The 26,267-nt window shown below is 39.4% G+C and overlaps 1 protein-coding gene across 2 annotated transcripts in view; it reads right to left on the reverse strand.

The window, feature by feature from the left end:
• Window positions 1-427: 427 nt before the first annotated feature.
• Window positions 428-26,267, reverse strand: part of LOC129624670 (ATP-binding cassette sub-family C member 4-like) — a 161,737-nt gene continuing 135,897 nt past the window's right edge. For both annotated transcript variants that reach the window (XM_055542833.1, XM_055542834.1), the window contains 4 exons: window positions 19,247-19,419; window positions 18,699-18,804; window positions 8,451-8,585; window positions 428-996 (listed from right to left, as the gene is read on the reverse strand). In XM_055542833.1, coding sequence (XP_055398808.1) covers window positions 976-996; window positions 8,451-8,585; window positions 18,699-18,804; window positions 19,247-19,419 — 435 coding nt within the window. In that variant the 3' untranslated portion in view covers window positions 428-975. The remainder of the gene's footprint in view (window positions 997-8,450; window positions 8,586-18,698; window positions 18,805-19,246; window positions 19,420-26,267) is intronic.

The raw sequence follows: 26,267 nt of genomic DNA on the forward strand, positions 1-26,267 counted from the left end.
TACAATCCACGGGGTAGCAAAGAGTCAGACAGGAGACTTCACTTTCACTTTCACTTTCTTTCACTTAACTATAGTATATTGTACGTTTTCCTATCAGTTTTCTCTATAGTATTTTATTATTATTTTTTTATTAATTTATTTTATTTTATTTATTTATTTTTTTAACTGGGAAAATATTTTTAATTTTATTTTATTTTTAAACTTTACAATATTGTATTAGTTTTGCCAAATATCGAAATAAATCTGCCACAGGTATACCTGTGTTCCCCATCCTGAACCCTCCTCCCTCCTCCCTCCCCATACCCTCCCTCTGGGTAGTCCCAGAGCACCAGCCCCAAGCATCCAGTATCGTGCATCGAACCTGGACTGGCGACTCGTTTCATACATAATATTATACATGTTTCAATGCCATTCTCCCATCTTTTAACCAGAGGGCTTTTGGTGGAAAAATGGATCCTAGTCACGTTAAAGGAAGTGGTGACACAAAACAGCAACTTCACGTGGTCTTCAAGTAAACAGAATCCCTGATATAACTGGAAAGTAATATGTAATTCTGGAAACAGGTAAGAAAAAAACCACCTATGACAACTTTGTCTCAAATCTTAGAAAATGAGTTTGGCTCTGGAGTCTCTCAAGACACAAAACCTGGGAGATGGCTATTATTGGTGGCCTGCACCTCTGATTTGGATAAGAAAGAAAGTAATATAACATTTAAGTAAATATAATAAATCGTTTTTCAAGAGCTTGAAATCATTGAGTGAAGTTGGAGAACTCACATTTTGTAATGTGTAAATATTTGTTGCTGGTTAAAACAAGTAGAATATAGTTTATGCAGTGCAAAACCTATTGGAAAAAAGCCTTTGGAATAGACATGAACTCATGGTAGAATCACAGTGTTGACTCAAAAATTGTGAAGGCTGAGGGCTGTCCACTGGAAACATTCATAACCACATGGTCACTGTGAGTAATACTTTGCTATCTCCTTTTGAAGTACACCTGAGGGAGAAAAAGACAAAAACAACATGTTTAAAAGTTTTAAAGTCCTCCTCCTAAGGCAACACATTTCTAGGTTTCCTTCTTCATGTGAAGCAATCATATTACTATTGGAGACACAGTTTTAGAAAACCAGGGCTGTATTTATTCTATGGAGGAAGCAGCCCCATTAAAACCCCCAGTGGGTCTGGACATAATGCCAGATAACCTGTAGATCTCCTAGACTGCTGATCATTCTGATTCACAGATATGCTTTATCACTACAATAAATTGATAAGCAAAATCATTTTATTCCCTGAAATAAATTAAAAACAGGGTAACAAAAAGGATAGGAAATCTAGCGTCTGAACAGGGTTTGTCATTTTCACACATAAAAGGAGCACAACAGATTTGGATGTTAGTATCAGGCTGTTATCTTTATATTTTATAAACTCTGATTGACAGGTACTGAAACACTGGCATACATGTATGAAATATCCTGGTGTTTAATTTGTGCAGCAAAGCAGTTACAGGGCCTAAAGAAATGTGATCTGTGGATAGTGGGTCCCAAGAATGAAAAGAGAATCAAAAATGCTAACAATGACTCAACCAAGAGACTTCTCTCAAATGTAAGATGATACCCAATAATAGGACAGATCTCTGCCAGACCTTTGAGCTCTTGAATTCTACCAAATTCTAGCTGAACTGGAAGAGATACAGGTCTTCTCAGTGTATACTCAGAACACAAAGGAAAGGAAGTCCTGTTAAGTTCCACAATCATCAGTTTTTAGTAGCTGTATTGTATCTCGGTTCTTTACAGATGCACATAACAAAATAAAATAATGTCAGGGCTTGTGAAGTCTTATCTCTAAACATGTTTGGGCAAAAAAACTACTTCAAGTATAACTCTTTATCCTCAAAGAAGAATGTGAAAGTTTCATTTGAGTCTTTGAAACAGAAAATGTATTGTCTATCAGAGGCTGACTGGTTTCACAAACTGGGTTGCTTCAGTTCAGTTCAGTTCAGTAGCTCAGTCATGTCCAACTCATATGATCCCAGATCTCCTTTATAAAACCTGACCGCAAGTGCATTGTGGGTGCTGTAAACAAAGTTATCATGAGAGAGAATGGACTTCACACACGAAACAAAAAAGCACTAGGACACCTACCTTCATAGTAAGTGCACTTTCTTACTCTCTTGTTGCTAACATAACCTGCTCTGCATATGAAATGCTATATATTTAAATGTCACTTAAGGAGAAAAATAAACCCTCCAAGAATGCTTGGGCCCACTGGCTCAAATCTGAGGCTATTTCCATTGTAATGGAATTTAAAAATAAAGCCTTTGGTGGGAGTCGGGTGGGGGTGGGGGGCAGTTGGTTAATTGCATATCATCACCCTCCTCCATTTTATTAAGCTAGACACATTTTGTGATTATAGATTTATGTACTCTTTTGGTGAAACGAAAAACAGTTAAAGGAACAAAGGAAAATTAATTTCATTTTCTACTGCTTAATATTCTTTGCAAAATCATCTGGTTCCTTTCTCCATAACCCTCTCAATATAATTTTTTTTATAAAGAAATATTATTTTTAGCAACTTTTAACTGAAAAGGACTTTGCTTCATGGTCTGAAATACCTGAACTGAATACTGCAAAGGATCTTCAGCAGTTGGGGACCCCTGATTTAGTGACTCTAAAGCAACCTAGAAGAACTATGGGTTTATTTGTTTTATTATTGGGAGGCAAGGTTTCTACCCATAGCCCTTTACAAAATGATCCCACTTTTATACCGTAAAACGCTCTATATTCTTCAAGCATTTAAGCATGTGCTCTCTCATCTGATCCCTGTGATAAGTGTGAAGAAGCCAGCAGGGCTGTAATCTTGCTCTACACACAGGTGAGAACCTGAGGCTCAGAGACCTGGGGGACACAAGGCTACATGGATGCTAAGTGCTTCTTCCATCTATTCAAATGGGTCCAGGCTCCTGGAGCTAGGATATGAGAATTTTATAACTTCTGGGCTGTATTAGGTGATGTCATGCATAGACAAAATGACACCTCTGTTACACCCTGGGAACAAAGACACTTCAAAAAACTTCAGCCAGATCTGCTTCATCATAGAACAGAATGGATGACAGGTATTTATTCTTGGAGCTGAACTGTGTCCCTTCTGAAAGGCTGTTGAGGAATCACGAAAAGACACTGCGATTCTAGGCATCCAGAGGAGACAAATTCAATCTGGGGCTAGTGATGAGGCTTAATCATTCAGAGCTTTTGTGTAAGAAAATTTTATTAAAGTATAAAAGAGATAGAGAAAGCTTTTTGCCCCCTGCTAGTCTTTAGGCGGATGGTATACGGCTACTAGTAGTAGCAGTGTTAGTCGGTCAGTTGTGTCCGACTCTTTGCGACCACATGGACTGTGGCTTGCCAGGCTCCTCTGTCCATGGGATTCTCCAGGCAAGAATACTGGAGTGGATTGCTATTCCCTTTTCCAGATGATCTTTCCAACCCAGGGATCTAACCCAGGTCTTCTGCATTGCAGGCAGATTCTTTACCGTCTGAGCTACAGGGAAGATCCATACAGCTACTAGCAGTCTGCTAATTAGAGAAAGGAAATGTCTCAGAACTCAGAGACTGGCACCAGGCCCATCACAAACAACGTGCATTTTGAGATAACATTGGCACAAGGTGAGTTGTTCCTGGCCATAAAATGATTGACATGAATCTTCAAGAAAGGCAGGTTTGTAAGCAAATACAGTCTCATTGACATAGCTTATGAGAACATTTGCATGAGTAAAACATACTGGTTTGTCATGTCAATTCTGAGTCTTAGGGGGAACCCACTTGAAAACAGAGTCTAGGGTAAATACATAGTTCATTTACATAGTTTAAAACAAACATTTCCATAAGAAAAATGCTTTGCTTAGCTCAAGGTTTGAGAAAGTTAAGTTCAGGTGGAACCAGGTATCCTTATGGCAACACAGAATTTTAAAAGAAACCTCTTTTTAAATCTGTATTATCTCAGTTCAGTCGCTCAGTCCTATCCTACTCTTTATGTCCCCATGGACTGCAGTATGCCAGGGTTCCCTGTCCATCACCAACTCCCAGAGCTTACTCAAACTCATGCCCATTGAGTCACTGATGCCATCCAACCATCTTATCCTCTGCCATCCCCTTCTCCTCCTGCTTTCAATAATTCCCAGCATCAGGGCCTTTTCAAATAGGTCAGTTCTTCGCCTCAGGAGGCCAAAATATTGGAGTTTCACCTTCAGCATCAGTCCTTCCAATGAATATTCAGGACTGATTTCCTTTAGGATTGACTGATTTGATCTCCTTGCTGTCCAAGGGACTCTTGAGAATCTTCTTCAACACCACAGTTCAAAAGCATAAATTCTTCAGTGCTCAGCTTTATTTACTGTCCATCTCTCACATCCATAAATGATTACTGGAAAAACCATAGCTTTGGCTAGATGGACCTTTGTTGTCAAAGCAATGTTTTTGCTTTTTAATATGCTGTCTAGGTTGGGCATAACTTTTCTTCCAAGGAGCAAGTATCTTCTAATTTCATGGCTGCAGTCACCATCTACAGTGATTTTGGAGCCCCCAAAAATAAAGCCTATCATTGTTTCCACTGTTTCCCCATCTATTTGCCATGAAGTGATGGGACCAAATGCCATGATCTTAATTTTCTGAATGTTGAGCTTTAAGCCAACTTTTTACCTCTCCTCTTTCACTTTCATCAAGAGGCTCTTTAGTTCTTCACTTTCTGCCATAAGGGTAGTGTCATCTGCATATCTGAAGTTATTGATGTTTCTCCCAGCAATCTTGATCCCAGCTTGTGCTTCATCCAGCCCAGAGTTTCTCATGACATACTCTGCATATAAGTTAAATAAGTAGGGTGGCAATATACAACTTTGATGTACTCCTTTCCCGATTTGGAACCAGCCTGTTGTTTCATGTCCAGTTTTTACTGCTGCTTCCTGACCTGCATATAGATTTCTCAGGAGGCAGATAAGGTGGTCTGGTATTCCCATCACTTGAAGGATTTTCCACAGTTTGTTGTCATCCACAGAGTCAAAGGCTTTGGCATAGTCAATAAAGCAGAAGTAGATGTTTTCCTGGAACTCTCTTGCTTTTTTGATGATCCAGCGGATGTTGGCAATTTTACCTCTGGTTCCTATGCCTTTTCTAAATCCATCTGCTTAAACATCTGGGAGTTCACAGTTCACATACTGTTGAAGCCCGGCTTGGAGAATTTTGAGCATTACTTTGCTAGCCTGTGAGATGAGTGCTATTGTGCGGTAGTTAGAGGATTCTTTGGCATTGCCTTTCTTTGAGATTGGAATGAAAACTGACTTTAACCAGTCCTGTGGCCACTGCTGAGTTTTCCAAATTTGCTGGCATATTGAGTGCAGCACTTTCAGAGCATCATCTTTTAGGATTTGAATTCACTCAACTGGAATTCTATCACCTCCACTAGCTTTGTTTGTAGTGATGCTTCCTAAGGTCCACTTGACTTTACATTCCAGGATATCTGGCTCTAGGTGAGTGATCACACCATCGTGATTATCTTGGTGTTGAATATCTTTTTTGTATAGTTCTTCTGTGTATTCTTGCCACCTCTTCTTAATATCTCTGCTTCTGTTAGGTCCATACCATTTCTGTCCTTTATTGAGCCCATATTTGCATGAAATGTTCCCTTGGTATCTCTAATTTTCTTAAAGAGATCTCTAGTCTTTCCTATTCTATTATTTTCCTCTGTTTTCCTCTATTTCTTTGTGCTGATCACTGAGGAAGGCTTTCTTATCTCTCCTTGCTATTCTTTGGAACTCTGCATTCAAATGGGTGTATCCTTCATTTTTTCCTTTGCCTTTAGCAACTCTTCTTTTCTCAGCTATTTGTAAGGCCTCCTCAGACAACCATTTTACCTTTTTGCATTTCTTTTTCTGCGGATATAAATTTGTACAGAGAAGGGGGAAAAATGTATTGCTAGTAGTTTGTTTCCTCCTGCAGCTTAAGAGAGAAATAAAAAATGTCTGACACTTGCAACCTACTCCCTCCATTTGGAGACCCCTGGTCTTCCTGCCTGTTACACTCTCACCTCCAATTTTACATGTTGAAGTCCTAAACCCCCCAGTAGCACAGAATTTGACTGTATTGGAGACAGCATCTTTAAAGAGGCAATAAAGTTAAAATGAAATCATGCAAGTGGGTCCTAATCTAACAGACTGGAGTTTTCATAAGAAGAGACCAGGACACAGGCTCACACAGAGGGAAGAACATGTGAGACACAGAGGGAAGATGGTGTCTATAAGACAAGGAACGAGACCCCAGAGGAAATCAACCCTGCTGACACCTTGACTTCAGACTTCTTACCTCCAGGGCTGTGAGGATACAAGTTTCTGCTGTTTAAGTCGCCTACTCTTTGGTCTTTGTATGGCAGCCCTAGCAAACTACTGCCCCCTTTAGCTTTATGTATCTAAAAGGGACTTTCTCTACTATTTCATGGATCATCCAAAAGGGTCAATCAGACAGTGATAAGCTCACCTGAGCTACGAGTTCAACAAACTGTCATGTGGAAGCACCTTCTCCCAGATATTGGGTTTTCTTTTCAGATGAATGAATTCTGTTCTATTAGAATGACAAGATTTCTAAGTCTATGACCTATGTCTGCTTCAGTGTGTATGTTACACTTGATTTAAAATATTTACTGAAAGAACAAATTTATAATTCTGTGTCTGCTGCACTAGCTTAACACCAGTTATATACATAGGGCCATGTTCCTTCTAAAGTACCTTAGTTTCCTCACCTGTACAAAGAGAGGGTTGAATCTTATTATCTTATTATCTGAACCAATCTAATCTAATAATGTGTTCTATTTCTTATTACTCAATGTCATGATAATATAGTTTTAAAATGAAGACTTTGACATACAGGTGGGAACACCTCTTTTTGATGTGAAATGCCTAAGGTCAAAAGAGCAAAAGAGTTTGGGGGATTCCTGGCTCTCTAGGCCTCAGGAGCGATGGTCTGACTGGGAGACACTCTAGTGGATAAAAGCACTCTGTGAATTTCAGGCATAAAAAAAAAAAAAAAAAAAAAAAACAGAGTTCCTTGTTTAGCTTCTCAACATTTGCACACAATGTAAGTACTTATGAAAAGTTAAGAATACAGACTTCCTTTCCCCTAAACCTAAGCATGAACTCTAGCTCTGCCAACTCTTCAGCCAGCTCTGGGACCCAGGAAGTCTACCCGATGAGCAGCGGAAGGTCCTGCTCTGCATTTTCTCATTTCTACAGAGGATTGAGAGGAGACAGTGATGAACTCAGGCCACATTTTAGATAAATATTTTATATACAAGTACTTAAGATACTGGGGCATGTTTTCTTTAAGATATTTTAAATATTACACAAATAACAAATAATCTTATTCTGTTTATAAATGAAAATCTGGGAAAGGCAGAAAAGTATGAAGAAGGGGACATACAAAGATAATTTAACACCCAGAGATAAATTTTCGATGGGGAAGCCACATCCCACCCTGAGCCATGCATGTTAAGGGGCAAGAACACCAGACCTTCCTTCCCTCCCTCTGTCTTCCCATCAACCCCAATCTCACTCCCGCCTTGTCCCAGAAAGAATTACAGATGGCTGCATGACAATGGCTAAGCCTCTTAAACCAGACCTTGGTTACCAGTACACCTCTGTTAGGAAGATACAACGTGACCTGAATGTTACTCGCTGGGCCCCTTCCTCACACCATGTACAGTGCTTAGTGCCTCACACATCTCATCTCTGAGAAAGTGCTCTGTAAACCTCAGGCACCATTCAGACTACAGTGTGAAGGTGTTGTGAGTTCTTGATTTGTCCTGATGACAATTTCATCTTCTAGAATACAGAGGAAGCATGGGGGGCAAATGGACCTAATTCTAAACAACAAAGAATTAGGGAGAAAGTGATAATTTCAGGTAAGAGTTTTCTTTACAGATTACAAAACAGAAGAGACCTATACCTTTCTCTGGAAGATCTTCCTAGAATCAAAATATTTCAAGATTTTTCCCCTTAAACTCTGAAATTTCCTGGATATTCCTCAACAGAACTTGTATCATAAATGTGCTGAACACCAGTCAGAATGAATGTAAAGGGTCTTCAAAATCAGGGTGTTCAGTGCTCCATGAGAATCTCAACTCAAAGTCCAAACATGTGAAAAGTTGAATCCAAAACCTCTGTCTCAGGCACAGGTGTGTGCACACAGAAGTGTTCACACGTTCCGACCCCACCCCCAGCACTGCTGCAGATTCTCAGCAGACCTGCCTTCCACCTGCCACATGTGTTAAGACCCAGTCATGAAGCTTCCTCTCTGGAGGCTTCTAATTGAAAAGAGCACAGAGTGCTTGTTCCCAGACCCTTGGTGGGGATCTTGTGAAGAGTGCACCCTGGAGGTGAATTTTAATTACAGCTTCCTGCAGCAGGCTCACCTCTTTTGCCCTTCTGGTGAGGACAGCAGCCTCCGCCTCGCCCAGTTGTTGCACCATCTTGTAAAATAGGCTGTTTCTATCTCGCAGCAAATTATATGGCCAATTATATTCTTTCCGTGTCCCTGAATCCAAAACCTGTTAACAGCAGAAAGAAACCCATTAGCACACAGTATCACCCAGTAAAATAACTCAGACAATATTTCAAAAGGGGGCAGGTCAGAGAGAATTTGGGTGGTAGGACTGATATTTAAATGGTTTGATTACTCTGTTTTACTAGGGAGACAAAGGCCCAGCCCGACCTTTCATTATTATATGGTTATAGGAAAGGAAGAAAATGAAAATTTTAGAATATGATTACTGGAACTGGACAGTCTGTAGCATTTTATATTCTGCCCAGGGCATTTGGTGTTATCATTAGTTAGTGCTTTTAGCTCTCAGACTCTGAGCTTTGAGGGCTATTTATACAGATATACAGAGTTGGGAAATATCTTGATTCAAGCAAATCAGACTGCATTTATCTAAAAAGTAGGTTGACATCATACAAACCACATGGCAATGTCCTGACAACGAATTAATAATCAAGTTGATTTGACAATCTGAGCAATATTTTGGGGGGAAAAAAGTAAATGCTTCCGGAATTTCTTTAGGGTCCTGGATAACGTCAGCCCCTATTGGACAGACTAAATGTGAGGCTGAAACTCCATTACTTTGGCCACCTAATGGGAAGAGCTGACTCACTGCAAAAGACCATAACCCTAACCCTAACCCTAACCCTAACCCTAACCCTAATGATGCTGGGAAAGACTGAGGCAGGAGGAGAAGGGGACAACAGAGGATGAGATGGTTGGATGGCATCACCAATTCAATGGACATGAGTTTGAGCAAATTCCAGTAAGTAGTGAAGGACAGGGAAGTCTGGAGTGCTGCAGTCCATGGGGTTGCAAAGAGTTGGAAATTGACAGACTGGGTGACTGAACAACAAGAGGGGCAGAATCCCTTGTCCAAGAGGTTAAGATGCATCTTGACGTTGGCTGTGGTTGTATCTTATTATTATGAGAGTGGAAGGCTGGCAAAAAGAGCTGCTGCATAAGAAGCTTTTGCAGAACTGCTCTGCACAGAAGGCATTTCTAGAAATCCAGTTTTCTTTTTGGGTAAGACTATAAAGCCAAATAAGAAATTGAGCTACAAACTGAAGTGATCACAGCCTGCACAGCACATAGAGCAGCCCAACCTGAACTGCCTAGAATCTGAATCTGTTTTCACAAATTACTTTTATTTGCTTCTTTCTCTCTTTTTCTTAAGCTGCCTGCCTTTCACCGCTTTTATTGCTCATTAATAAACCTGCTAATTGGAAATTGAAAGGGAAAGGAAGGGGCTCTTAACTCTGCTTTTCTACTTATGAGTGGCCTTGGTTAATGGTTATGGAGGAGGAAAAAGTACCTGAAATAATTGATCCAAATAATATAACTACAAAAACAGTTCTGATGTTACTGCTGCTGCTGCTAAGTCACTTCAGTCCTGTCCAACTCTGTGCGACCCCATAAACGGCAGCCCACCAGGCTCCGCTGTTCCTGGGATTCTCCAGGCAAGAACACTGGAGTGGGTTGCCATTTCCTTCTCCAATCCATGAAATTGAAAAGTGAAAATGAAGTCACTCAGGCGTGTCCAACTCTTCACGACCCCATGGACTGCAGCCTACCTGGCTCCTCATCCAGGATCTTCCAGGCAAGAGTACTGGAGTGGGGTGCCATTGACTTTTCCAGTTCTGATGTTAAGTGGAATTTAATTATTCATTTAGGTCATATTTAAAGTAAATGTATCTAAAGAGAATATGTGGTATGGGCTTACCTGGTGGCTCAGTGTAAAAGAATCTGCCTGCCAATGCAGGAGTCATAGGTTTGATCCCTAGTCTGAGAAGACCCCACATGCTGTGGAGCAAAAAAGTTCATGCACAACAACTACTGAGCCCACATGTCACAACTACTGAAGCCTGAGCGCCTAGAGCCTGTGCTCCACAACAACAGAAGCCTCTGCAAGGAGAAGTCTGCACATTTGCAGCAACTAGAGAAAAGCCCACACAGCAATGAAGACCCAGCACAGCCAAAAATAAATTAATAAAATTATTTTTTTTAAAAGAAGAGAATATGCTGGAACTCTAAACAAGACACAAGTTATTTTTTCCACATGTAGGTACTGCAGCTAACTTCATCCTTTTTATTTAGTTGGAAACATTTTTTAAGTCTCACAAAGGGCATATTCCTATTAATCTTTTGTTTATTCTGTGAATCATTGTTAAGAGCGCTACCTCAAAAGAGTCCAAGAATAATTGAATGTCTCAACTACATAATTAATTTTGTATATGCCAATTGGGCATGCCAATTTAGATGCCATGAATGTGCAATTTTACTTAAGCATAGCATAATAGAACATAACTGCTCCTCCTGATGTTGAAGAAGAAAAACTGCAGTTTTAAAACACATGTCTCTAATTAATCTATGAAAGATTAGGTAAGACTATATATTGAAGAAAAGACAGTCTCTTTGCTAGATAGTTCTGGGAAAGCTGCATACCTGGGGATGAATGAAATGAGAATACTCCCTCATACCACACATAAAAATAAACTCAAAATAGTTTAAAGACCTAAGATAAGACTGGGTACTATAAAACAAAAGGAAAACACAGGCAGAAAACTCTTTGACATAAATCGCAGCAATATTTTCTTAGATCAGTCTTCCAAAGCAAAAGAAATAAAAGCAAAAATAAGCTGGATCTAATTAAAATTAAAAGGCAAGACTCATGTTAGGGGATACAAGAGCTAAGATGGGACATAGACTGAAAAATGGCCAGAAACAGAATTTTATCAACTTAGCCTTTACATTTACTGTCTTAATCAAAGATTCTAGATATTTCAGAACAAATAAACATAATGCAAATCTAAATTCTCTTTATGTACAGGAAAATAGGTATAATTTGAATTTTTAACATCCTTTATAAGAATAACATTGTATAATTTCCCACTATATCCCCACCCTTGCTGTAACACAAGTTAAACTATAAATAAATCACACATTCAAAGTTGTATGATAATAATCCCTGAACCCCAGGACCTCTCTAGGAACCCCACCTTGAAGTACTTATCAAGCTCTAGTAGGTTAAGTAAACACACATTATGTTGGACAAGTAAGTGAGTTATATAAGCTCAATGAAGACATTTTTATGAAACCTGTTTATGTGCAGATATTCCTGGTAGCTGTCTAGACATAAAAATTAAATGGACCCACTGCAAGATAACTTGATCCATTTCATTAGCAAGATGCCATCAGTGAAAAAGAGGAATGCAAGGAGAGGTGGGCGAGTGTACGGAGAGGTGGGGGGCAGGAGAGGATGGAGTTAAAGCCCCATAAGAAATGATGACAACAATAGAGATAGATCCCCACTTATCGACAAGTAGAGCTGCAAGGGGAAGGTCTGTGTCATATCTGTTTCTGGTCGCCAGGTGATGACACAGGGACAGCTGTCCAAACTTGCATCGTGGGTCCCTCACTGGTGACATGGGTGCCCGCGATTTTCTCAGTGACAGGGCAACGTGGCAAGTATTAATTCAAAATCCTTTCCTAGATCTTTAAATAATAAATTAGTCCCTCACCAGGGGAATGATGAAGGCTGGGTCATGGTCACCTCCACAGTCACTTTCCCAAATCTGCTGCTTTTGCACAGAAGCACTCCCCTCTTAAGAATATCTCTTCTACCCAACAGCTTTATACCTCCATATTAGCTATTTTCCTTTGAAAACTTGAGTGAAATCTTTTGGAGTGTTTGAAGGAGTTTTCTCTTCTGAAATATTCTAATTGCTGCCATGTAGGCTTCTGAAAGAAATGTTCCATGAAGGTGAAAAACAGAATTTAAGTAAAACTCTAGTTAGGCATGAGCTGTTTTGTGCTTTCCAGGTGGGAATGTTACAACAGTTTCTGGTTTTGATTTCTCTGGGGAAAATTCTACTGAGAAGAGGTTTGTGCTGAAGAAGAAACAAAAAACAAAATCATAAGACTGACTATAAACAAAAGACGTGGAATCTGCATTTCCTGTCCCCAGTTTTGGTTTTTCATCATTCATTTCCAAAGAATTCTCTAACTGCAGACAGTGAAAATGTTGACCACAAACAACAATACTGTTAATGCAAGTGCAGACTGTGACATGCTTCTTTGTTCATGGTTCTAGGGAGAATTCAGGTGACATGAAGACTGCAGTGGGCAGGAATTGGAGGCAACAGCTGTGCTATTGGCTGCAGACAAAGAAGGTCACAAGCACCCAGCTAATCCTAAACTCTGTAAGAAGAACCCTCTAGTGTAGAGACAGTAGTGAGTCTAATGAGAAAAAGGATTTCTAATTTGTCTGTCTTGATCCACTATTTCGGAGCAAATGAGGAAGATTAACTTAGTTGCTGTTATGAGTTTTATGTTTAGTCATAACTTAGATGCTGTTATGATATCTTTAAGATACTTAAAGTTAAGATAATTTATTTGTAAAATAAAAGTCTGAAACATTAATGGTTTGGTTTAATGAACCAAAACAGGGTAAATCATTTCAGAGAGCCAACACATACACAAAGCTATTAACTGGATTACAATTGTTTCCCAACAAGCCTTTTCTCTTGTTCACTTACTCTAAGCAAAACCATATCCATCTAATTATTTCAATATTTTTGAATAAAAGTGATGATTTGAAAAATATATCATCTCTAAATTGAAAGTGTTAGTTGCTCAGTCATGTCCAACTCTTCGGGACTCCATGGACTGTAGCCTGCTAGGTTCCTCTGTCCATGAAATTCTCCAGGCAAGAATACTGGAGTGGGTAGCCCTTCCCACCTGCAAGGGATCTTCCTGACCCAGGGATCAAACTTGGGTCTCCTGCATTGCAGGCAGATTCTTAACAGTCTGAGCTATCAGGGAAGCCCATATTATGTCAAAGTTTCAGATTAATTATACTTGATCTCTAAGATGAAATTTTAGGCAGCTATTAAATTGTGATATAGAAAATTAATTATTTTAATTGGAGGCTAATTACAATATTGTAAATAAATAAATTTATATTAAAAAAGAAAATTAATTAATGACATGGGGATTTTAAGAATATATTGTTGCTATAAAAATTCTGCTGATGAAATACTCTGTTTTGCATAAGACTAATTATTAAACTAGTAATAGTTCTAATTTTATCCAAATAATATTATAGCACTATACAACTGTTACTTTCTGGTGGTGTATATTTTGTAATCTTCCCTTTATGAGATTTAAAAAAAATTTCCTATTTCTACCTTGCACATTTATTGCTTTTTTTTTTGTAACAACAATATATTTTTATGAGTTAGGCTCATCATTTTAAAAAACAGAATAAAAGAAAATATCCACCTACTTTTGTGCAGAAGTGTTCATCGGTGCAACAATATGTAATTATTACACCTTAACACCTGCAGTGACAGGACTCTATGGTGACAGCGCTGTTGGTTATGCCCCTCCTTCGTCAGCATCTGTCACTTCCCCAGCCCCTCCCCCAAGCTGGCAGCCCGCCCTGTGAAGCATCAGGCTTTGCAGCAGATTGACTTGTCTTTATGTCCTTAAAGCTTTCAGAACAGACAATCACCTGCTTTCCAGAAAGAAACTGGTATAGGCATCCCTCAGGGCTATTGTGGGTTCTGTTTCAGAACACCAGAATATAGTGAATATTTTAGTAAAGTGAGTCACGTGCATTTTCTGGTTTTCTAGGGCATATAGAAATTATGTTTACACTATACTATACCCAAGCATGTGTGCAATAGCATTAGGTCTGAAAAAAAAAATGTACAGACCTTACCTTAAAAATGAGGCATTGCTAAAAAATATTAACCATCATCAGAGACTTCAGTAAGTCATAGTAGTAATATCAAAGATCATTGATGTTACAGATCACCAAAGCAACTGCACTGATAGTGAAAATGTCTGATATATTGTGAGAATTACCAAAAGGTGACACAGAAACATGGAATAAGCAGATGCTGATGGAAAAATGGTGCCTATAGACTTCCTCAATGCAGGTTTATGACAAGCTCTCAGTTTGTAAAAAATGCAGTATCTGGGAAGCACAATAAAACAAGGTATGTCTATAGTTCTAAAGCAAGCAATAAAAATAAGATTGCCTCAAAAATTGAAGGCTTGAGAGAGAACATTACTTGTGATGTTTTTGCTACATTGAAAACCAACTGGTAATTAGAAGCTCTGCTGCTGCTGCTGCTGCTAAGTCGCTTCAGTCGTGTCCGACTCTGTGCGACCCCATAGATGGCAGCCCACCAGGGTCCCCCGTCCCTGGGATTCTCCAGGCAAGAACACTGGAGTGGGTTGCCATGTCCTTCTCCAGTTCATGAAAGTGAAAAGTGAAAGTGAAGTAGCTCAGTTGTGTCCAACTCTTAGTGACCCGATGGACTGCAGCCCACCAGGCTCTTCCATCCATGGGATTTTTCAGGCAAGAGTACTGGAGTGGGGTGCCATTGCCTTCTCCGAATTAGAAGCCCTAGAATAACATATAAGCTTTACAGCTGGGGTGAATGGAGCACAGAGGACAATCCCCAACCCTGAAGCTGGGGGATGCCTGTCTCTTGGTGCCCTGAGGTCTAATCCTGTTATTCCTACCAGAGGAGTCAGCAACCACAACCAGCTCAGACTAAGATGTGAACACAGGGCCAAGCTTGCATCTCCTGGTGGGACCTCCCCATGACATCACTGATGACCTCAACCAGGGAACCTTAAACTGAAGGTCTCCCAACACAGGAGTGGGAAGAGCAGCTCCACAGTGAAGGGTAAGATCCTTTCCTGGAAACAAGGTCATTCATCACAAAGATGACAGGCTCCAAAGAGAACCCTTGCCTTTCCCTTCTCCCTCCATCTTCCCCATTCACCCAGATGCTCAGCCTCTGCACCCAGAAACCAACGTCAATCTCTCTCTCTGCTCTCAGATCCCATGTTCAATCCATTACACAGTCCACTTGGCTCCACTTCCTTATCTAGCCCAGGTCCCACCATCTCACTATTTCCACGGCAGGCACCTTAGACTAAGCCAACAGTCTAGAGAGGGTGCATTCTAAGAGAGTGAAGATTGAATCTGGAGAACTGAAAGACCATCATTGTGGTTTTGTCTGTAAAGGAAGGAGGGAGAGCAGAGCGAGACAAAACGAAAGTTGGGGAGGGACGGGCAGTGCACTGCTTCATGAAACTACTTTAAAGGTTTGTTCATAGACATTGACCAAGAGAGAAAAATTTGAGGTTACAGAAATTTATAACATCCTTATCAGGAGATATTGGTGAGTAAAAGACACTTGCTCCTTGGAAGAAAAGTTATGACAAACCTAGACAGTGTATTAAAAAGTAGAGACATTGTTTTGCTGACAAAGGCGCATATAGTCAAAGCTATGGTTTTTCCAGAAGTCATGTATGGATATGAGAGTTGGACCATAAAGAAGCCTGGGTGCCAGTCTAAGAATTGATGCTTTTGAACTGTGGTGCTGGAGAAGACTCTTGAGAGTTTCCTGGACTGCAGGAGATCAAACCAGTCAATCCCAAAGGAAATCAATCCTGAATATTCACTGGAAGGACTGATGCTGCAACTGAAGCCCCAATACTTTGGCCACCTGATACAAAGAGCCAACTCACTGGAAAAGACCCTGATGATGGGAAAGATTGGGAGAAGGAGAAGGGGACGACAGAAGGATGAGATGGTTGGATGGGATCACCGACTCAATGAACATGAGTTTGAGTGAGCTCTGGGAGATAGCAAAAGACAGGGAAGCCTGGCATGCTGCAGTCCATAGGGTTGCAAAGAGTTGGACATGACTGAGTGACTGAACAACAAACCAGTAAGTAAAGCATTTAAAAAATGAATGTACTTTGATAATATCAAGAAAGCTGACTGGTTGAGAGGGTATAGATGTTCACATCTGCAGATCAGGTGCTGAGTGACAACACTTTAGGACTGACCAGGCAACATGTCCTCCAAATTCTGCCTACTTCAGTTTCCCTAACCAACCACACATTTCAAGCTGACAGTACGTCTAAGAATTAGATAATACAATAATCTGTTACCATGAATGTCATTAATGCTGTAATACCAAAAACCAAAAATAAATATTCAGGGTACATTTAGGAACAAAGAATTTAATTGAACAGACCCTTAACTGAGCTGGAGATGGAGCCATCTTTCTGCTGCTATGTCTAAAGCCTGACAAAGGGCTTGAAACATGTACATTTCACAGCATCATTTATTTGTTATGGAAAAATGGTGCATTGCGGGACAGTTTTGAAATACAGTGTTGAGAGGTAAGAACAACAAAGTGACAGGTAAAAACTTGTATACCTGTGGTGGATTCATGTTGATGTGTGGCAAAACCAATACAATATTGTAAAGTAATTAACCTCCAATTAAAATAAATAAATTTATATTTAAAAATAAATAAATAAAAATAAATTAAAAAAAAAGTGTACTTTTCCAATTAGCATTCAAGAACACAAAATGAAGGACTAAGGATGACTGACACAAAACATTTCTAGAAGAGTCACTGTTGGGCAATCTTGAATGCCACCCCATTTCTCATGAAAGTCCGCAGGTAGAGCCTGCTTCCTACCATGATGTCTGGTCCAGGTGACCAGACACACTGCTTGGAGCCTAGAGTATCCTTTTGGTTGGGGATGACCCACTCCTGTTGTCTGCCTCCCCAGAGGGAGGCACGTCCAGCTTGGGGAGTGAGGCTACGGGCACTGCCTTAGTGCTGACAGCCTGGTATCTTCTCAATGCCCCACTGATGATCCCATCTGACAATGCATGTGAAGTAAGGACAGGAGGTGATATTCCAGAAGCTGCCCAAGAAGTCAAAAGAGATGGTACTATTATCCTTAGACATAAGGAACTCTGGGTATTATTGACCACTCATTAGTGATTATTACTTGTTTTGTATGGACCATCAAAATACCTTTAAGTATTTTGCATTCCCTGAGATTATTTGCTGCCAAAATTTTTCCTTTGAGGAATGCTTTTCTTATGTTATAAAGCCACATCCCATTCCTCATTTATTGAAACTGAGCAAGCAACAGAGGGAAAGGACAAGGAAAGAGATAAAATGAACAAGAGAGAGAAAAGGAATAGATGGAGGAAAGAAATAAAGCTAAGGAAGGAAATATTAAATTACTAAAGAAGAAAGAGCCAACCAAACCTGGAAGCAATATACTAGACAGATATCCAGAGACCAAAGCCTGGAACTTGCCATGTGTACAGAACAGAGCTATTGTTAAGAGACTCTCTGGTTGTTTAGTCAGTCTCTCATCCCTGATTTGCCTTTCTTTCCAAACTCTCATCTGTGATGCAGAAGCTGGGTCTCTGCAAGTCACTGCAAGACTCTTTTGCCAGGTGGCCTTTGTTAGGTCCTGCCAGAAGTGGGCACTAGAGGGAGACTGAAGGTGGGAAACACAGCTAATATGCTACCTGATTCCGCTACTAGCGGCACCTCAGCTCTGGGACCTGACTCCAGCTCCCGGCTATTAGCACCTGGAGAACCAGCCCCATCCTGCCCCCTCACAAATGTGACCAGCAACCAGGCAGTGACCTCTCCTCAGAGGTCCGAGCATCAATTCTTCGGGGCCTCTCTTCCTAGTTCTCAGGTCTGGAGATCTGTCCGAGGATATGGTAGCTGTTTTCTAAAATCATTACCCCAGTGTTTCACTTTTCTAGCCCTCTAATCCCTATGTAACACATTTCTTATATTAAATCCTTTCAGTTAAAAAATACTGTTTTTCTCATTAGGCCGTTTCTTCTCATGGACTGCTGAGAAATTCTACAACTTTAGCCATCAACTTCCTGGCAGTGTAAATTCGAGCTTTTTTTTTTTTTTTTTTTTTTTAATAAGGGACTCCAGAAATGCTGAAACAACTATGACACAGTGAAAATGACTGAGTTCCACCCCACTAAAATATGGAGCTGTAACTTGGGTTTGGAATGTTTTAACAGTTGGCCATCATAAAGAAATGACAACTCAAATAAACTTTCAATATGAAAGTATAAGATTATTGGATATATTATATTCTAAAAGTATAGTTAAGTACTTGAGTAATTTTCAGGAATGAGAGAAGAAATTAAGAGAAGCATTAATGGAGGTTCCTATCAAATTTTACGAGGAAGGATACATTGAAAATTGAACATAAATGGAAACAGCTAAAATGGTGAGGGTCTTACCATTATCCATTCACAGTCAATAACGGTGCTCAACCTGTGTGCAATGGTCAGCACAGTGCACTGGGCAAATCTCTCACGAATTCTTTTTTGTATGAACTCATCAGTTCTAGAAACAAAGAAGTTGATTTAATTCAGTAAAGACAGGAAAACCAGACTTAAGACTTAAAAATATCCTATGATATTTTTGCAATGTTTTTAAAAATCAATACTTTAACATATAGTCTTGTTCCTAAAAAACTAAGTATAAAAAGTCTACTTAGAAATTTACTATTTTTCATAAAATGATGGAAAATTAGTCTTCCCTCCAAATTGCTTGAAGCTATCAGGAGCTGGATTTAGGAATTCAGCTCTCTTATAATGCCTCAAAACAACATTGACACCATATAACATGTCTTGGTTTTATCCTTTGTTTTCTGAAATTAATATTATCAAACAGATATCCATGAGGCCAAGCGAGCACTTAGAAACATTTCGAAGATTCATTAAATGTTTTCCATTTACCACATTTACAAGTCAGATTCAAGATTTCCTGGGGCTCAGCTCCATACCTTGGATCCACATATGATGTGGCTTTGTCAAGAATCAATATCTGATTCTTCCTGAGAAGAGCCCTGGCAAGGCATACCAGTTGTTTCTGACCAACACTCAAGTTCAAGCCAGATTCTGCTAATTCAGTATTCATTTTAGCAGGAAGACCTTCGATGGATTCTTTAAGTTGCACCTGTGGATACAGAAAGAATGACATTTTTCTAAGCAAACTGCTACTGAAGTAGCCAACCCTCTTAGACATTATGACATCCTCAGGACTTCTTATGTATCTTACATGTACAGCCAGGTGATGTGGAGAGCTCCTTCCAATGAGTGTTCACTAAGAAAGATGGTGGAGTCAAGTCAGAACAGAAAGATCTCAGTGTCCCCCATTCCCATTACAGGATATCTGCCAGAAACCCCACCTAGGGGTTAGTTAAGGAAGTCTCTCAAAAAGTGAAGCTATTTCTCCCAATGTAATTTAAACATAAAAGTTAAAAGGATCTTTATGGTTGAGTCAAGTTTCCCAAAGTATATTTTGCATAGGAATTGGTGCACTAGAGAAACACTTCCAAAAATTTTACAGAAAATCTGGTTCTCTGAAGATATAAGCTTATTGGCCCTTTACTATTTTCTAAAGTTTAATATATGCAAGTTCAAGCAATGACAAACTGCCCCTTATACATTAGTAATCCTGGAGCCCATTCTGATGATGGTTCTTTCCCAAGTTTAATCCTATAAATAGTGGACCAATCAAATGCATTTTCTTCAGTGTCATAAATGCATTGTAGTGAATGAAAACACAGGAAAAATAAAATACAACATTTTATTTCCTGAAGCATATGGATACAGGTTATTGCCATCCAGTTGCTGAGTCATGCCCAACACTTTGCAACCCCATGGACAGCAGCACACCAGTGTTCTCAGTTCTTCACTATTGCTTGGAGTTTGCTCAGACTCAGGTCCATTAAATTGGTTATGCCATCCAACACCTGCCTTCCATCTTTCCTAGGATCAGGGTGTTTTCCAATGAGTCATCTCTTCATATCAGGTGGCCAAAGTATTGGAGCTTCAGCTTCATCATTGTCCTTCCAAGGAAAATTCAGGGTTGATTTCCTTTAGGATTGACTGGTTTGATCTCCTTGCTGTCTAAGGGACTCTCAACAATCTTCTCCAGAACCACAGTTCAAAAGCATCAGTTCTTCAGTGCTCAGCCTTCTTTATGATCTAATTCTCACATTGGTACTGGGAAAACCATAGGCTTGACTACATGGACTTTGTCAGCAAAGTGATGTCTCTGCTTTTTAATATTCTGTCAAGGTTTATTACAGCTCCTCTTCCCAGGAGCAAGCATCTTTTAATTTCATGGCTGCAGTCACCATCTGCAGTGATTTTGGAAATAAAGTCTGTCATTGTTTCCACTGTTTCCCCATCTACTGCAATGAAGTGATGAGACAGGATGGCATGATCTTAGTTTCTTGAATGTTGAGTTTTAAGCCAGTTTTTTCACACCTCTCTTTCACTTTTATCAAGAGGCTCTTTAGTTCCTCTTCACTTTCTATGATTAGGGTGGTGTCAGATGCATATCTGATGTTACTAATATTTCTCCCAGCAATCTTGATGCCAGCTTGTGCTTCATCCAGCCCAGCTTTTCGCATGATGTACTCTGCATATAAGTCAAATAAGCAAGGTGACAATATATAGTCTTGATGTACTCCTTTCCCAATTTGGAAGCAGTCCAAATTGTTTGGAACCAGTTGTTTGGAACCAGTTGTTCCATGTCTGGTTCCAACTGTTGCTCCTTGACCTGCATACAGGTTTCACAGGAGGCAGGTAAGGTGGCCTGGTATTCCTATCTCTTTAAGAATTTTCCTCAGTTTGCTGTGACCCACACAGTCAAAGGCTGTAGTGTAGTCAATGAAGCATATGTTTTTCTGGAATTCTGTTGCTTTTTCGATGATCCAGTGGATGTTCACAATTTGATCTCCGGTTCCTCTAGCTTTTCTAAATACAATTTATATACTTGGAAGTTCTTGGTTCACGTACTGTTGAAGCCTAGAGTGAAGGACTTTGAGCATTACCTTGCTAGCATGTGAAATGAATGCAATTGTGTGGTAATTTGAACATTCTTTGGCACTGCCTTTCTTTGGGATGGGAATGAAAACTGACCTTTTCCAGTCCTGTGGCCACTGCTGAGTTTTCCAAATTTGCTAGCATATTGAGTGCAGCACTTTCACAGCATCATCTTTTAGGATTTGAAATATATCAGCTAGAATTATGTCACCTCCACTAGGTTTCTTCATCATGATGCTTTCTAAGGCCCACTTGACTTCATGTTCCAGGATGTCTGTCTCTAAGTGAGTGATCACACCATTGTAGCTATTTGGGTTATTAAGATTTTTTTTTTTAATAGTTCTTCCATGTATTCTTGCCACTGCTTCTTAATATCTTCTGCTTCTGTTAGGTCCATACTATTTCTGCCCTTTATTGTGCCCATCCTTGAAGGAATGCTCTCTTGGTATTTCTAGTTTTCTTGAAGAGATCTCTGGTCTTTCCTTTTCTATTGTTTTCCTCTATATTTTTGCATTGATCACTTAGGAAGGCTTTCTTATCTCTCTGTGCTATTCTTTGGAACTCTGCATTGAGATGGGTATATCTCCTTTACTCCTTTGCCTTTAGCTTCTCTTCTTTCTTCAGCTACTTGTAAGGCCTTCTCAGACAACCATTTTGACTTGTTCCATTTCTTTTCCTTGAGGATGGTTTTGTTACCACCTCCTGTAGAGTGTTACAAACCTCTGTCCATAGATCTTCAGGCACTTCTGTCTGTCGAACTAATCCCTTGAATCTGATTGTCACTTCTACTGTATAATTTGTAAGGGATTTGTTTTAGGTCATATCGGAATAGCGTGTGGTTTTCCCTACTTTCTTCAATTTAAGCCTGAGTTTTGCAATAAGGAGTTCATGATCTGAGCAACTGTCAGCTCCTGGTCTTGTTTTTGCTGACTGTATAGAGCTTTTCCATCTTTGGTTGCAAGGAATATAATCAATCCGATTTCAGTATTGACCATCTGGTGTTGTCTATGTGTAGAGTTGTCTCCTGTGTTGTTGGAAGAGAGTGTTTGCTATGACCAGCACGTTCTCTTAGAAAAACTCTGTTAGCCTTTGCCATGCTTCATTTTGTCTTTCAAGGCCAAACTTGCCTGTTACTCCAGGTATCTCTTGACTTCCTACTTTCACATTTCAGTCCCCTATGATTAAGAAGACATCTTTTTTTATTTTAGTTCTAGAAAGTCTTCGAGCTCTTCATTGAGCTGTTCAACTTCAGGTTTTTTGGCATTAGTGGTTGGGGCATAGACTTGGATTACTGTGATACTGAATGGTTTCTCTTGAAATGAACTGAGATTATTCTGTCATTTCTGAGATTGCACCAAAGTACCACATTTTAGACTCTTTTGTTGACTTTTTTTTTTTTTTTCAGCTAAACAAAAATAAATTGGAGACTTTAAGCCAGGCAGCCTGGAGATAAGTCTTACCTGGCTGTGCCAACTGGGTAAGTTCCTGAACCTACTCTATCTTATCTTCCTAAACTCTAAGTAAGACTATAATATCATAATTATGAAGGTGTGTACCTCCTAACAGTGTTAAGAATATTAAATGAGTCAGTACATGCAGAATTTGTAACAGATCAATATATATTGCCCATTATTAATAATGCTATTGGCTAGCCCCTCCTCAAGTTCTGCTTCGGTTTTCTCCTTTGCATGTATCAGCACTGAGATTTTGTTACATATGCATTGGCTTGCTTTTCAGCTTCTCCAGGAGAATTTCAGCTCCAGAAGGACAGACATTTTGTCTCCTTATGACTATGACAGCCCCAGAATCCGAAACATTGCCTAACAAGCTCTCAGTAGATATTTGTTGGCTGGATGAAGGTAGGCTTCCCTGGTGGCTCAGTGGTAAAGAATCTGCCTGCCAAGTAGGAGACTTAGGTTTGATCCTGGGTGAGATCCCCTGGCTAAGGAAATTGCAACCCACTCCAGTATTCTTGACTGAGAAATCCCGTGGACAGAGGAGCATGGCGGGATACAGTTCATGGGGTTGCAAAGAGTCAGAAACGACAAACAGCAACAAAATGAATGAAGACATAAGTGACTCTAATTGTGTGACATACCTGTTTCTGTAAATTAGAAACTAAATTCAAATGGATAAATAATTTATATCTATCACTGCTTTCTTATTAAGTGTAATTGTAAAAAGGATATATTCTTATAACAATTAACTGACTCCAAGATATCATATTACACTTTAAACAAAGGAAAACACTGAAAAAGTTACAATTTAAGGAAAATAGAACACATAATACCTATTTAAAACTATACATTTCAGTATAGAATACTTCAGATTGTTTTTGAGCTTGGGAAAATAATATAGCAAAACTGAAAAATAATAAACTGGATTCTTATAAGGCACCCTGTCTCCATCATCACTATGTGCACTCTGTGTGCACTCTGTGACACCCCTCACAGGAGGGGAACACAGATGTTAAGTGGTTTCCAAATTTTATGGAACTTACTTACTTTTCAAAAAGAAAATCTGGTGTGGATCAGAAGGAGGCACTGAAATGCAATCAACAGATGGGGAAGAGCTTTCACTAGAGCAGGGCCAGCAGTAAAGAGAGTTCACCTAATACAAGGCCCAGGGAAATGGACATGTGACCTGTCTCCACCACAAGGACTGAACCACGTGATTCCTGATGCACAGGCTGCTGATGCCCAGGTTTCTGTATTTTGGTTTCCTGTGTGATGAGACACGCTTGTTTCCTAACAGAGACACTATCAATGTCAGACATTTAAATGTATGATTTCTTCCCAGTTTTGACATGACATTGTTGTCATTATTTAGTTGCTAAGTCATGGACCTTATGGACTGTAGCCTGCCAGGTTCCTCTGTCCATGGGATTTCCCAGGCAAGAATACTGGAGTGGATTACCATTTCCTCCTCCAGGGAATATTCACAACTCAGGGATAGATCCCACTTCTCCTTTGAAGGCACACTCTTTATCACTGAGCAACTGGGGAAAACCCCATACTATATTTTTAATTCCAAATCTCAGTATGTAAGATGTTTTGTTTTATTTTTTAACAGAAGCAACATATCAATGATTCATTTCCAGAGTTTTATATACTGTGATCTTTTAACTTCTGAGTGATAAAATGCTTCATCCTTGGGCACTACTCATGTTATATTTTTGGAGCTGCCTTTCCTTTTTAGCATCCTTATCAGCACTAACTTCTGATGAACTTTCATCAGTTTACAGTAAGTTAGCAAGTGTTCAGTACATGAAAAAAGTATTTTCAGCATATTTTGAAAAATAACCAAGATGAGACAGGCAGCATCCGTAGGACTGTCTTCCTTGTGAATGTCCATCTCTGCCAAGGAAGAAGGAGGAAACAGAACTAGAGGACTTAAAAAAATTTTTTTTAAGCCATCTTTTCCTTTTAACTGAAGTTCATAAAGAGGAAAACATAGTGGTTCCCTCCTACTCATTCTCAGGTTAACTCTGTAAGTTTGGATTCACATCCAGTTAGGCATCATTTACAAATTAATAACTAGGGTTTTTGGTTTACTTAAAAACTGACTTCATTGATTTAATGATACCACTTGATGAAGGTGAAGGAGGAGAATGAAAAAGCCAGATTAAAATCAACATTCAGAAAACTAAGATCGTGGCATCTAGTCCCACCATTTCATGGCAAATAGAAGGGGGAAATTTAGAAGCAGTGATAGATTTCCTCTTCTTGGACTCTTAAGTCAGTGCAGATGGTGACTATAGCCTTGAAATTAGAAGATGATTGCTTCTGGGCAGGAAAGCTATGACAAAACTAGACAGTGTGTTAAAAAAGCAAAGATATCATTTTGCTGACAAAGGTCCATATAATCAAACCTATGGTCTTTCCAGTAGTCATGTACAGATGCAAGAGCTGGACAATAACAGTGTGCTGAAGAATCGATGCTTTTGAACTGTGGTACTGGAGAACACTATTGAGAGTCCCTTGGAAAACAAGGAGATCAAATTCATCAATCTTAGAGGAAATCAGTCCTGAATATTCTTTGGAAGGACTGATGCTGAAGCTGAAGCTTCAATACTTTGGCCACCTGATGCAAACAGTTGACTCATTGGAAAAGACCCTGATGCTGTGAAAGATTAAAGGCAGAAGGAGAAGAGGGAGACAGAGGATGAGATGGTTGGATGGCATCATCAATTCAATGGACATGAACTTGGGCAAAATCCAGGAGATGGTGAGGAACAGGGAAGCCTGGCACGCTGTACTCCATGCGGTCACAGTTGGACCTGACTTAGCAACTGAACAACAATAACTTAGAGTGATAAATCACCCCTTTATTCAGATTCTCTTGGAATTACTTCTTTATCACATTTGTATGTTTTTCAATGAAAGATTTGGTAAGTTTACTTTAAAACAGTCATATGCAATCAATTCCTAGAGAAACATAATGATGGGATGATTTCTTTAAGTGGTATCATCAAAGTTAACAGAGTTAATTCCAGAAGCAATACATGGAAAACACATACTTCACTTCATGAAATAAGCTCATGTTTCTTTATTTTTTTTTTTTTTGATTTTATTTTATTTTTTTTTTTAATTTTATTTTATTTTTAAACTTTACATAACTGTATTAGATTTGCCAAATATCAAAATGAATCCGCCACAGGTTTACATGTGTTCCCCATCCTGAACCCTCCTCCCTCCTCCCTCCCCATTCCATCCCTCTGGGTCGTCCCAAATGTAGTTTAAATAGAAATAGATCTTACTATTATCTACTACTCCAGCATTTTTATAATTTAGATTAACATTGCCTCTCTGTTCATAAAACAATATGTTCTAAAATTCTAGAGTAATGCTACGTGAGAATTTGTGAAAAAAAATCTCAATCTGGGAAACAAATAAAAAAAATAATTTACCAGTACTTCCAGTTACTTTTTTAAGATGTGTCCCAATTTCACCATTAAATTTGCCCTGT

The sequence above is a fragment of the Bubalus kerabau genome, chromosome 12 (genome assembly GCF_029407905.1).
Source record: "Bubalus kerabau isolate K-KA32 ecotype Philippines breed swamp buffalo chromosome 12, PCC_UOA_SB_1v2, whole genome shotgun sequence".
Taxonomy (NCBI): Eukaryota; Metazoa; Chordata; class Mammalia; order Artiodactyla; family Bovidae; genus Bubalus; species Bubalus kerabau.